Source organism: Macrobrachium rosenbergii, chromosome 57 (genome assembly GCF_040412425.1).
Source record: "Macrobrachium rosenbergii isolate ZJJX-2024 chromosome 57, ASM4041242v1, whole genome shotgun sequence".
NCBI classification, from domain to species: domain Eukaryota; kingdom Metazoa; phylum Arthropoda; class Malacostraca; order Decapoda; family Palaemonidae; genus Macrobrachium; species Macrobrachium rosenbergii.
In genome coordinates, this window is record NC_089797.1 from 10,897,895 (window position 1) to 10,910,848 (window position 12,954).

At 36.8% G+C, this 12,954-nt stretch overlaps 1 protein-coding gene across 2 annotated transcripts in view; it reads right to left on the minus strand.

Annotated features, from left to right (window-relative positions):
* Positions 1–8,039: 8,039 nt before the first annotated feature.
* The window catches only part of LOC136837126 (G-protein coupled receptor dmsr-1-like), a 78,191-nt gene continuing 73,276 nt past the window's right edge, over positions 8,040–12,954 (minus strand). The window contains exons 4-7 of one of the 2 annotated variants that reach the window (XR_010852595.1): positions 12,559–12,828; positions 11,213–11,561; positions 9,644–9,762; positions 8,040–9,213 (exon numbers count right to left, since the gene is read on the minus strand). Coding sequence is in view for 1 of the 2 variants with exons in the window: in XM_067101736.1 (XP_066957837.1) it covers positions 9,012–9,213; positions 9,644–9,762; positions 11,213–11,581; positions 12,559–12,828 (960 nt within the window). In the remaining variant the exon portion in view is untranslated. Of the gene's footprint in view, positions 9,214–9,643; positions 9,763–11,212; positions 11,582–12,558; positions 12,829–12,954 lie in introns of both variants that reach the window. The other variant, XM_067101736.1, reaches the window with a different exon arrangement.

Consider the following 12,954-nt stretch of genomic DNA (forward strand, 5'->3'; position numbering starts at 1 on the left):
AGGTTCATTGGAACCACCTCTAAATTATGTTATAGAAATCGCTCAAATTGCAGTTAAAAATTTAGGAAAATTAGAAGGCATTGTGAGATTAAAAGTGAACAGTGAGATTTTGTTAGTTAAGCTCAGAATTATAAAAATAAAAAAAATAATGTTAAAATCAGATATACAATATCTATTGCATGAAGAATATATCCTTTATTCTTTGACAAAATTCACAAACACGTTTCTTCAGTACGGAGCTCCCAGCATTCAGGGTGATTCCTCCCTGACGACTGAACCTAAATGTATCTCTATTTATTCTGGATTTCTTCTCTCATATTTTTCTCTTGCCCTGCAAACGTCAGCTTTTAGATCTCTATTCTAGTGCAAACAACTTCTAAAAATGAACACGCGTTTCCCTAACTGTCCTTTCAATGGATGCTGACGAGGTATCAACCCAGTTCAAGATTTTAGTATTTGTCTTTTCATCTTTGATCAAATTGTGTGTCGATTTTTTTACAGTTTAGGATAGAGAGAGAGAGAGAGAGAGAGAGAGAGAGAGAGAGAGAGAGAGAGAGAGAGAGAGAGAGAGAGAGATTATACAATTAAATTTGATTCAGCAGTGATGAAGCATGATGAATGATATAAAACGTTTCTAAGAATGAACAACTTATCATGAAGTAATGCGTCACAAATTGATGGATTAGCATCATGTAAATATATTGTTGGTTTGTTAAGGACAAAAAACTAACTGGCTGTGTATCTGGTATGATCTTTGAGTCAGGATTTTGTATTAAGTTATATTATTTTCTGTAGCCATAATTAGGTACAATTACGAGACAAGCCAGCAAAAGAGTTAGTAATAGAGTAAAATATTTATTTTTTTTTTTTTGCTGTTTTTTCATGCATATACTCTGACATACGTCGCTACAACAAGGGAAAAACAGTATTGTATTTTTGCTAATTTCTGGCAGAGGAAAGTTTGTTTAAATTCACTGTAGAGGAAAGTTTTGTTAAATTATATCAAAGGACAGTTGCGTTAAATTATGGCAGAGGACAGTTTTGTTAAATTGTGACAGAAGGCAGGTTTGTTAAATTTTGGCAGATAAAAATGTGTGGTTAAATTACGTCAAAGGATAATTTTTTAAAATTATGGTAGAGTACAGTTTTGTTAAATTATGGCAGAGGACAGTCTTGCTAAATTATGGCAGAGGACAGTTTGGTAAATTATGGTAGAGGACAATTTTGTTAAATTATGGCGGAGGAAAATTTTGTTGAATTATGGCAGAGGCCAGTTATATTAAATTAAGGCAGAGGACAGTTTTGTTGATTAATGGAAGAGGATAATGTTGTTAACTTATGGCATAGGACAGTTTTGTTGAATTAATGCAGAGGAAAATTTTATTTAATTATGACAGAGGATAGTTTTGTTAAATAAAGGGCAGAGGACAGTTTTGTTAAGTACGAGTATAACAGAGGACAATTTTGTTGGATATTACTGCAGAGAACAGTTTTGTTGGATATTACTGTAGAGAACAGTTTTGTTAAATTTTGGCAGAGGACAGTTTTGTTAAATTTTGGCAGAGGACAGTTTTGTTAAATTTTGGCAGAGGATAGTTTTGTTAAATTGTTGCAGAGGACAGTTTTGTTAAATTTGGCAGAGGGCAGTTTTGTTAAATTGTTGCAGAGGACAGCTTTGTTAAATTTTGGCAGAGGACAGTTTTGTTAGATTTGGACAGAGAACAGTTTTGTTAAATTGTTGCAGAGGACAGTTTTGTTAAATTATGGCAGAGGATAGTTATGTTAGATTTGGGCAGAGAACAGTTTTGTTAAATTATGGCAGAGGACAGCGAAACATATAAGACTCAAGCAAAACTAAGGTTCAACCACTCGCACCTTTCTCTCATTCCATTACAATACTCTTCATTGTTTTGAACTCCATGCTTATTTTTCAGAACTCCTACAATATCTCGTAAGAATCACATCTAGTGAGACTTCTCATTTATAAAGAGATGGTAGCATTAATCTATCAGGCTTCAGAAGTTCTGTTTTACCATTCAACGGATGCTGGTATCCTTTCTAAATGACAGTAGATTTCGGAGATATTTATTTTTTGTTTGATCTTTTCGCCAAGATTGTTCTTAATAGTCGTTTTCTCAATATCTTACCATGAGCTCGAAAATCACCTGATTATTTGACTTTTATCAACATTTCATAAGTTCTATTTCCACGGAACACTGGTTTGGTGATCTTGTGCTTACACACCAAGTAGTGGCTGATGCTCACTTGACCGTAATCTGACGCTGTGTCCCATTGTCAGACTCCAAATAGGACTCGGTTACCTGGAACTGTCATGGTTATCGATACACCCAAGTTTAAGACAGGCTTAGAGATCTTACTCTAAAGAGCAATCCTCCTCGAATGTATTTTGCTGTTTTTTCACACCCTATTCCCGTTTTATCGTATCTTATCTTTTCTCATTCTTTTTGCTGTTCATGTTTTAATTCTAATAGTGACCTATTTTGCAGAAGCTTTCTTTTCCAAGCCAGTTCCCTTTTACATCTTTCCAAATAATAATAATAATAATAATAATAATAATAATAATAATAATAATAATAATAATAATAATAATAATAATAATAATGGCTGCCTAAGCAGAATGAGATTTGCCTGAAGAGATGGTGAAAGGTCATACAGCAAATCTATATTCATTTCAATCATAGAAAGGGCACAATTACACTCAGGGATGTTTTTCATTTTATTAATGAAAGAGGATATACTGGGGCTTGAAATGTATATTATACCCGTTAGCATTTCGTTGCATGTAGGTCACAGATTTTCACAATGAAAGTTGAGGAATTACTGGATACCTGTGTTGATTCTAGGAGTATTCAAGCGAATGTGGCCAGCGGGAAAATGATGAAGCGAAAGATTATGAGAGTGCCTCTCCATTAACCAATGTTGATGGGCCAGTGTGAGTGGCAAAGGCATGGAGAGAAGGATTTTCATGGGGCCTCTCTCATAACCATTGCTTGACTGAGTAGTATTTTTGGGAAAGGCATGAAGAGAAGGATTTGAGCTGTCTTTATATTAGCCCTTGTTGACTGGATAGTGTGGGTGGGAAAGGCATGGCGTGAAGAATTTTGATGGTACCTCTCTAATTGCCATTGTTAGTGGGCCAATGTGAGTAGGAAAGGCATGGGGAGAAGGATTTTGGTGGGGTCTCTCTATTAGCCAGTGTGAGTGGGAAAGAGATGGAGAAGGATTTTGATGGGACCTCTCTCATAGTCATTGCTGATTGGCTAGTGTTTGTAGGAAATGCATGGAGAGAAGGATTTTGATGGGGGCTCTCTATTAGCCATTGTTAATGGGCCAGTGTGAGTGGGAAAGACATGGAGAAGGATTTTGATGGGACCTCTCTCATAGCCATTGCTGACTGGCTGGTGTTTGTAGGAAATGCATGGAGAGAAGGATTTTGTTGGGGCCTCTCTCATATCCATTGCTTGATTGGATAGTGTTTGTGGGAAATGCATGGAGAGAAGAATTTTGATGGGGCCTTTCTCATAGCCATTGCTTGATTGGATAGTGTTTGTGGCAAAGGCATAGTGAGAAGAATTTGATGGGGTCTCTCTCATAGTCATTGCCGATTGGCTAGTGTTTGTGGGAAGGATTTTGATGGGGCCTCTCTCATAGCCATTGCTGATTGGCTGGTGTTTGTAGGAAATGCATGGAGAGAAGGATTTTGTTGGGACCTCTCTCATAGCCATTGCTTGATTGGAAAGTGTTTGTGGGAAATGCATGGAGAGAAGAATTTTGATGGGGCCTCTCTCATAGCCATTGCTTGATTGGATAGTGTTTGTGGCAAAGGCATAGTGAGAAGGATTTGGTGGGGCCTCTCTCATAGTCATTGCCGATTGGCTAGTGTTTGTGGGAAGGATTTTGATGGGGCCTCTCTCATAGTCATTGTTTGATTGGCTAGTGCTTATGGGAAAGGCACGGAGAGAAGGATTTTGATGGTGCCTCTCTCATAGCCACTGCTTGATTGGATAGTGTTCGTGGGAAAGGCATGAAGAGGAGGATTTTGAGTGTATTAGCTCTTGTTGACTGGATAGTGTGGGTGAGAAAGGCATGGAGTGAAGAATTGCTGATGGGCCAATGTGAGTGATAAAGGCATAGAGAGAAGCATTTTGATGGGGCCTCTCTCATAGCCACTGCTGACTGGTTAGAGTGGGCAAGAAAGACATGGATTAAAGGATTTTCATGGTGCCTCTCAAATAGCCATTATTGACTGGTTAGAGTGGGTGGGAGAGGCATGGCGTGAAGGATTTTGTTGGTGCCCTTCTAATGGCCATTGCTGATTAGCTGGTGTGGGGGGGGGGAGGTCATGGATGGAGAGAAGGATCTTCTTCTGATATTATATTTTCCGTTGCTGATTGGCTACTGTTAGTGGGAAAGGTATGGAGTGAAGGGTTTTGATGGTGCCTCTCTAATGGCCAATGCTGATTAGCTGGTGGGTGTGTGTGTGTGTGTGGAAGTGATGGCTTGAGGAATTATGGGCTACCTTTATGATAGACATTGCTCACTGGCTAGTGAGGATAGGAGATGAATGGAAGAAACCATTCTGGGGGTGTCTCTCTAATAGCCATTGCTAATTGGCTGGTGTAGATGAGAAGGGATTTTGAGGGTGCCTTGATAATAGCCATTGCTGACTGGCTAGTATAGTAGGAGAGAAATGGAAGAAATCATTTTGAGGGTGTCACCCTAATAGCCATTGCTAATCGGTTGGTGTGGTGGGTGGGGGGAGATGTTGGAGAGGAGGAGTTTGAGAAACCTTTCTAAGATTATTGCCACTTGTATAGCATAGACTTACACGGGAAATGGAATTTCCAAAACCTTACCAACATGATTCAGTATCCAGATAAGCAACATCAAGTGATTTCAGTAACTGTAGGTCACGCACTAAGAAATAAATACACAAGAAGCTCATTTCTTTCAAGAATCTAATCAACTCGGGAAACGTGCGCTCTAAACTGACTCAGAACTAGAAGGGAGGTAGCACTACCCCGTACAATAAAAGAATTGTGCAATTCAGTGGTAGATAACATTGCCACTAAAATGACAGTAACTTACAAAAAAGGAAAATGCGAAAGCACATACACAAAAGTGGACACTAGCACGTGATTCACTATATATATGGTTTTGTGAAGCCAAATATGAATTTTATTTGCCATATTCATTATTTATTTTTAGTTTAATCTGGGTTATCAGAAAAATTTCTTTCATATTTGATGGGATTTTCATTAGTGCATGATTAACAAAAGATGGCAGTTATTTTCAATGGAAGTTGCATATTGAAACATCGAAAAATGCGCAAATCACAGTAAAAAAATTTTATCCTTTCATTACTGTTCATAGATAAGAGTGACAGGGCTTCTATTATAGCGACAAAACTCATTATAGTTAGTATTATGCAGTTAATTAACTAATAACGCAAACAATAAAATCGCTTTTTCTGGTAATTCCAACACGGTTTAAATTACATTAAATATATATATATATATATATATATATATATATATATATATATATATATATATATATATATATATATATATATATATATATACAGGGTATATAGGATTTTGCTTTTAAAACAATCCTTTTTTCTGTTCTGATGAAGTCCATCATTATTTGCTAAAATATTGAATTCAGGCGCACATTTCAGTTTATTTAAACAATTTCTAAAATGATGATTAAGATGTGAAACTTTCATGCGCCTAAAACTTCAATTCAATAACAAGATGACTTTGACTATTCATGCATATATGAGGAAGAAAACAAAGATTAAAAAAAAGGTTGCTAATTAATTCGTCAGCAAGTGGCCTCTTTTTTTGACAGTGGCAAAAACATCTCTGAAAGTAACGCTAACGAATATATTAATTTATGCAGAAGATAATTACATTGTTTGTATTCATAATTGGCGTGAAGGAATCCTTTCATGCATGAATTTGCCCTCTGCTGAAAATGCCCATTCGAATCTAAATGTCATTTGCATGCTGAATACCTCTGTGCTGGTCAGTGTTTATCTACTGCCATGTTTCCCGGTAAAATCATAAGTTTTTCACTTCATTGTACGAATATGTAATTCTAGATTCAGAAATAGCAACATTTCAAAGCCTGCGTTTTTTCATATTTCGATATTATCTTTTCAGGTTCAGTTAAATCATAAGCTTTTCTCTCCAAGGTACCGTTATTTAATCTTAGATTTAGAAAGAGAAACAGTTCTAGGACTGCGTTTTAACCTCTAAACATTACAATAAAGAGATTTTGACTTTTGTCTATAATAAAAGACTTTAAATAAAAATGCAACTGTCTTTCACTTTTTAGATAGGTTCCTCGTTGTTCATGATTTTAGATTGGAAAGCGATATTTCAAAGTCTGCGTTATTGTTTTCTAAACATTACAGTAATAGAATTTTGACTTTGGTCTGTAATAAAAGACTAATAAAAACGTAACTGTCTTTTCGCCATTAAAAAGCTTAGTCATTATACATGATTTTTGATTGGGAAGCAGTATTTCAAAGTCTGCATTATTGTCCTCTAAACATTATTAATAACCAAACTTTTGCTTCAGACTACTGTTTGTCATTGTATTTCCCCGTTGGATGAGACGCCACTGAACAAGTTCTTTATAGTCTTCGTTCAAGGAAATGATAATCTTGATGCATACACTTGCAACAGAACAGCATGATAGTCTTAAGTGAGATCAATCATCTCATCATAAAAGGGTCTCCTTAAATGTCTGTGGAACGCATTTCTTTTTTTTTTTTTTTTGCCGCAAGATATTGAATTATTAAATACGGAACTCATTTTAGTTTTCTGTAAAAGAAAACTATTGTGCAGGCTTTGTCCGTCCGTCCGCACTTTTTCTGTCCGCCCTCATATCTTAAACACTACTGAGGCTAGGGGGCTGCAAATTGGTATGTTGGTCATCCACCCTCCAATCATCAAGCATATCAAATTGCAGCCCTCTAGCCTCAGTAGTTTTTATTTTAGACAGGGTTAAAGTTAGCCATAATGGCGCGTCTGGCAACGATATAGGACGGACCACCACCGAGCCGTGGTTGGTTTCATGGGCAGCGGCTCATACAGCATTATACAGGGACCACCGAAAGATTATATCTATTTTCGGTGGCCTTGATTATATGATGTACAGAAAACTCGACTGTGCCGAAGAAACTTCGGCGCATTTTTATTTGCTTATTTTTGAAGTAAGGTATAAAGTTATTAATTGCTGAACTCTTTTTTTTTTTTTTTTGCCACAAGGTATAATAGAATCATTAAACGCGGCATTTTTTTTTTTTTTTTTTTTGCCACAAGGTATAGAATGCAGAGCTCATTTCTTTTTCGTCGCCAGGTATGAAATTATTAAATGCGGAACTTTTTTTTTTTTTTTTTGCTGCGAGGTACAGAAATATTAAATGAGGATCTCTTTTTTTTGTGAGGTACAGAATTATTAAATGCGGAGCTCATTTTTTTTGCTGCAAGGTACAGAATTATTAAATGCGGAGCTTTTTTTTTTTTTTTTTTTTTTTTTTTTTTTTTGCTGCGAGGCACAGAATTATTAAATGTGGAACTATTTTTCTGAGGTACAAAATTATTGACTGCGGAACTCCTTTTACTTTTCTGCGAGGTACAGAATTATTAAATGTGGAACTCTTTTTTTTTTCTGTGAGGTATAGAATTATTAAATGCGGAACTCATTTTTTGTCGAGAAGTATAGAATTATTAAATGCAACTGGTAAAACCTGATCGTCTTCAGAGCAAACTTAATACGCTGATTCAACCCACTCCTGATACATAAAAGAAAAAGCTGAGGGGAAAGAAATGAGGTTAAATTTAACAGAAACCAACAGAAGTGAATCTCGAAGCATTAAATATATTAATGGTTAAAGGAAATAAATCATTTGGAAACTGCAGAGACTGGCGATAAAAAGTCAGAATGTGTTTCAAAGATATTTTAATCCCCAGTTAAGAAAGGGAATAGATTAAAAACCATCGTAACGTACGTAAACTATATTTCATTTATCTACAGACATCTCAAACAGGGAACATGTAACAACGAAACATGAAATACTGTTGTTTTAACATGAAAGCGCACAAATGTTTCTAGCATTCAAATGGGAAAACAAAACAGTTATTGCACCATTTCAAACGAAATACAAAACCATAGCCTCGGATACCCGTCCCTTTCGTTTGACGCGAAAGGAAAATTCTTGTGTGAAGATTCATTACATGCTATTTAGCTTTTCGTTGATGCACTCTGTTCCACCTCGCTGAATGTGTATCTCTCGTCCACGATGCTTTTGTCAAAATCCAGCATCGTGACTGAAACATACTCGTGCACGAACTAACACAAACCAACGCTATTTTATTTAAATTGCACTAACAATTACAATGATGGTCTGTGATTGATGATAATTTATTTAACATGTCAAATGTTTCCTTTAACTCACTCTATCGTAAAGGGCTCAGTTACGTACACAAACGAGAGTGAATTAGGAATACAAAAGTAAAGACACGGGAGAAATCCATCACCGATAACTATCGAATTCATATACGTTGAAAAGAGTTTTCTGAAGAAATTCATCCTCTTTTATTTTCTACATTTACAATCCAAAGTCCACTTCCGCTCTTCTTAAGAATCCACATCCAATAATCCTTTTCTTTTCCTTATCGTCCACATACAAGTTGCTGAATATCTCTTGGAGTCACATGACTGATATTTGCACACCACGAGTTAAGATCACTTGGCGCACAATAAAACAAAATCATTACAATTTTTATGTACAAGAATACTAGAGACAACTGTAGCGTCGGAAAACAGCACTTCATGCGGTAGAGCATTTCCGTAAATCTATTACTTCCTCGGTTAATCTTCTATAAACGTCAGCGTCATCTTTCTATTTCATTTTAACATATAACTCTGTACAGACGTCAGCTTGTAAAGCAAACCGAAAACAAGGTCGCATTCTATATATAAGAAGTGATTGCAGCGCAATGGCCGGCTGGCTTGCCGCAATTCCGATAGGTCTGCTTTGATTTTCTGCAACAGTACAGGCCGAAAAACGTGTCTCGGAATTGCTTGCTCATGACGCAGTAGAGGAGAAAGTTGATTGAAGAGTTGATCAAGGCCAGCAAATCCATCGGGTCCCCCAGTTGCAGGTAGCAAGCGCTGCATGGAATGAGAAATTCATCGTTAATTAAGACCGAAAAAATCATCTATAAAAAATGTGTTCTTTATCTTGAATCACTGTTTTTGTGTCGATCTGTTAATGAACAAGTTTGCTTCCCTCAACAACCTTTTGTTATCTCTGTAACTCTGAGTGGAGGCCTGATTATCACCCGTGTGGATATTTGTGTTATTATCTATCTATCTATCTATCTATCTATCTATCTATCTATCTATCTATCTAGCTTTGATTCATTAAGTATATTCTGTGCCTCATTTGCATTTTGAAATGTTTACATACTTAACAAATCCTATGTATCATATATGTGTCAACACTAATACCATTAATATTGAAAAAGCTATCAACGTCGAGAAATCAGAAATGAGAGAACTTGAAGCCTCCTGAGCATTTCAGAGGTTGATCGTCACTCACCTGAAAAAGTCTTGGCCGTAGATAAGCGAAAGCCCAGTGAGAAGCCCCTGCGGCGCCTCCGTCAGGAGAAACAAGAACATGACTACTAACAGCATAGTGGTTGTTCTCTCCGTCGCGCCCTGGATGAGGAGAATAAATAAACATCAAGGTTTTAGAACCTTGGGCTAATTTAATTTGGTTTCGGTGGCTGGGTTCCTGGTACTTCCTTCAGGAAGGATGGATGCTTGAGTACTTTGCTTACATGAGCTTGGAAAGGTACGTCTGGATAAAGCGAATTTTTTTTATTTATTTTCTTCAGAGAAAAATTGCTGTGAAAGTATATATACACAATTAAATTTGTGTATTTTAAAGATATCAAGTATCCAAAAGACGCAAATGAATATACTTGAACTAAGGATAATACATTTATTTCGTGGGGATATGGAGAAAAAATGGCAGTAAAATAAGGGGAAAAAAAAGAATTAGAAAGAAAAAAAGTTACACAGTTGTATATCAGCACAGACACATAAATTATGGGTTTCGTATATAACATGGAAGTAGTGAATAATAACTAATTATAGATAGCTGAATTTTTCCCCTTATCCTTGATGTGTTTACCAAGTCTATCATATGCCATACTTTAATGTCGAGCTTGGAATTTTGATTTAGTCAACCACCGAAATTGCTTTATAATTAAACATTTCATAAAAGAGCTTTTCACTCATTTACTAGATAGTTAACATCAGTATGAAGCAACTGAACTTATCAGTCATTTATATACCACACAGGCAACATCATTATGAAGCAACTGAACTTTTCAATCATTTACATATCACGAGACAACATAATTTTGAAGCAACTGAACTTGCCAATCATTTATGTACCACACAGGCAACATCGTTGTGAAACAACTGAACTTGTCAATCAATTATATACCACACAGGCAACATCATTATGAAGCAACTGAACTTATCAATTATTTATATATATACCACACAGGTAACATTAAGAAACAACTGAACTTGTCAGTCGTTTATATATCACACAGGCAACCTCATTATGAAGCAACTGAACTTGTCAATCATTTATATACCACACAGGTGGCGTTATGAAGCAACTGAACTTGTCAATCATTTATATACCACGCAGACAACATCTTTTGAAGCAACTGAACTTGTCAGTCATTTATTTACCACACAGGCAACCCCATTAAGAAGCAACTGAACTTGTCAATCATTTATATACCACACAGGTGGCATTATGAGGCAACTGAACTTGTCAATCATTTATATACCACGCAGACAACATCTTTTGAAGCAACTGAACTTGTCAGTCATTTATTTACCACACAGGCAACCCCATTATGAAGCAACTGAACTTGTCAATCATTTATATACCACACAGGTGGCATTATGAAGTAACTGAACTTGTCAATCATTTACATACCGCACAGGTAACATCATTATGAACCAGCTGAACTTGTCAATATTTACATACCACACAGGTAACATCATTATGAACCAAGTGAACTTGTCAATCATTTATATACCACACAGGCAACATCACCATGAAGCAGATCATTTCAATTACCTCATTCTTCTTCTGCTGACTCTTCTTCTCCCCTTCTTTCACCACATTCATTTCCGTTTTGGAAGAGCAGGTTATGTGGGAGGACGCTTTCGTCCGGCCTAAATGCAGCTGCTGTAGTATCCCCCTACATTTCCTGCCGGGGTTTTGGCCCTTCGCTGCCGCGGTGGAGGGGGGAGAAGCGCCCTCGACGTTTTCCTGACGGTCGGTGATCAACGTCGTGGTCATGACGTTCCCGGGGGGCTTGCGGGAGGTGAGTCTCTGCCTGCGCCTCTTCGCGATCCACATTCCCCTGATGATGGCTGGCATGAGAAGTTTCAGCATGAGGCAGGGAATCAGTTTCACGATCACGCTGTAGACCAAAAAGTTAACCTTAAAAGGAAAGGTAAAAGAACATCATGGGAATTGAGGTCGTGCGGTCGCCTAGAATTATCAATGAGTTTTTGTAATGCAAACAGGTACCATAACATGTGAAAAGGGGATTTTTTTTTTTTGGGGGGGGAGCGTTTTCCAACAGCTAGTGTGTCCAGGTGATAGGTTTTTATTTGGTTCATTTCCCGTTGAACTTAGTACTGAACTGAGTGGAATCTATATTTATATATATATATATATATATATATATATATATATATATATATATATATATATATATATATATATATATATATATATGTATGTATGTATGTATATATATAACATTTTTTATCGTTTCAATAGTATAACAACTATGCAAAAACTATACCAATTCTTTCATAGTGGGACTGAGCTAGTGAACTTCGTTATCTGCAAACAAATGGCATGAGTGGGCTAATGTCGTAAACATTAATTTTATAAATCTATAACGTACATACATTATCTAAGTTTAATGTTTACATTCAATTAGTTTACTTACGTCTCATCAAAATATAATAGGGTTTATAGACCTCTGACTGATGAGACAGGAGCATGAATGCAGATAAAAAATATATCTAAAGCGTCTTTCGACAGATGAAAATAATCACTTTACGCGTTTGCAAACCTACCAGAATAATCAAGGACACATGTAAACTTGAATATGACCACTTCAGTATCTGTTTAGACTGGGATTACTGATTTTATTTCAGTGCAGTTTATTCATAACATGAAATAAAAAATACCTGATTCTATTGAAACATGTATTGCTCATAATAAGGCGTGGCTCAAGAACATGACAAGATTCCATGCTCATTCTCTAACTGTAGAATCAAAAATGAACAGCAGAAAACTTCCAAAGCATCAACTCGTCTTAAAATGACCAGCACAGAGGGTCCATCTAATATTTGTACTTCTACTGTAAGACATAGCTACGACTGAAAAGTCTTTAGGCTTACCTTCTTGAGCAATTCATCATTGGCCAGTGCCAGTGGGGAAAAGTCCACTTTGTAAAAAGTCTTGGGATCATCCGGCGGCGCAGTAGGGTCGGGATATTCCTGTACGGTGTACATGAGGAAAGTGGGCGTGGCTAGCAGAGGGCAGGCTATGTACACGGAGCAGAGGACTCTCCAGGCACGAATCATTGTACAAGCTGTAGGCGCTACGTGCGGACGGCAGACGGCAACCCACCGCCATATAGCCAAGGATATCGTCAACCAAATAGCAATCTGGGGGAGGAATTCAATTCGCTTCGTTCATGCTACCAATTTAGAGCGTGTAAGAAACAAATTTAGTATGGGACTGTTACTTTCGTTACTTAATGGTTCGTGGGATATTTGTACAAGGGGAGAATT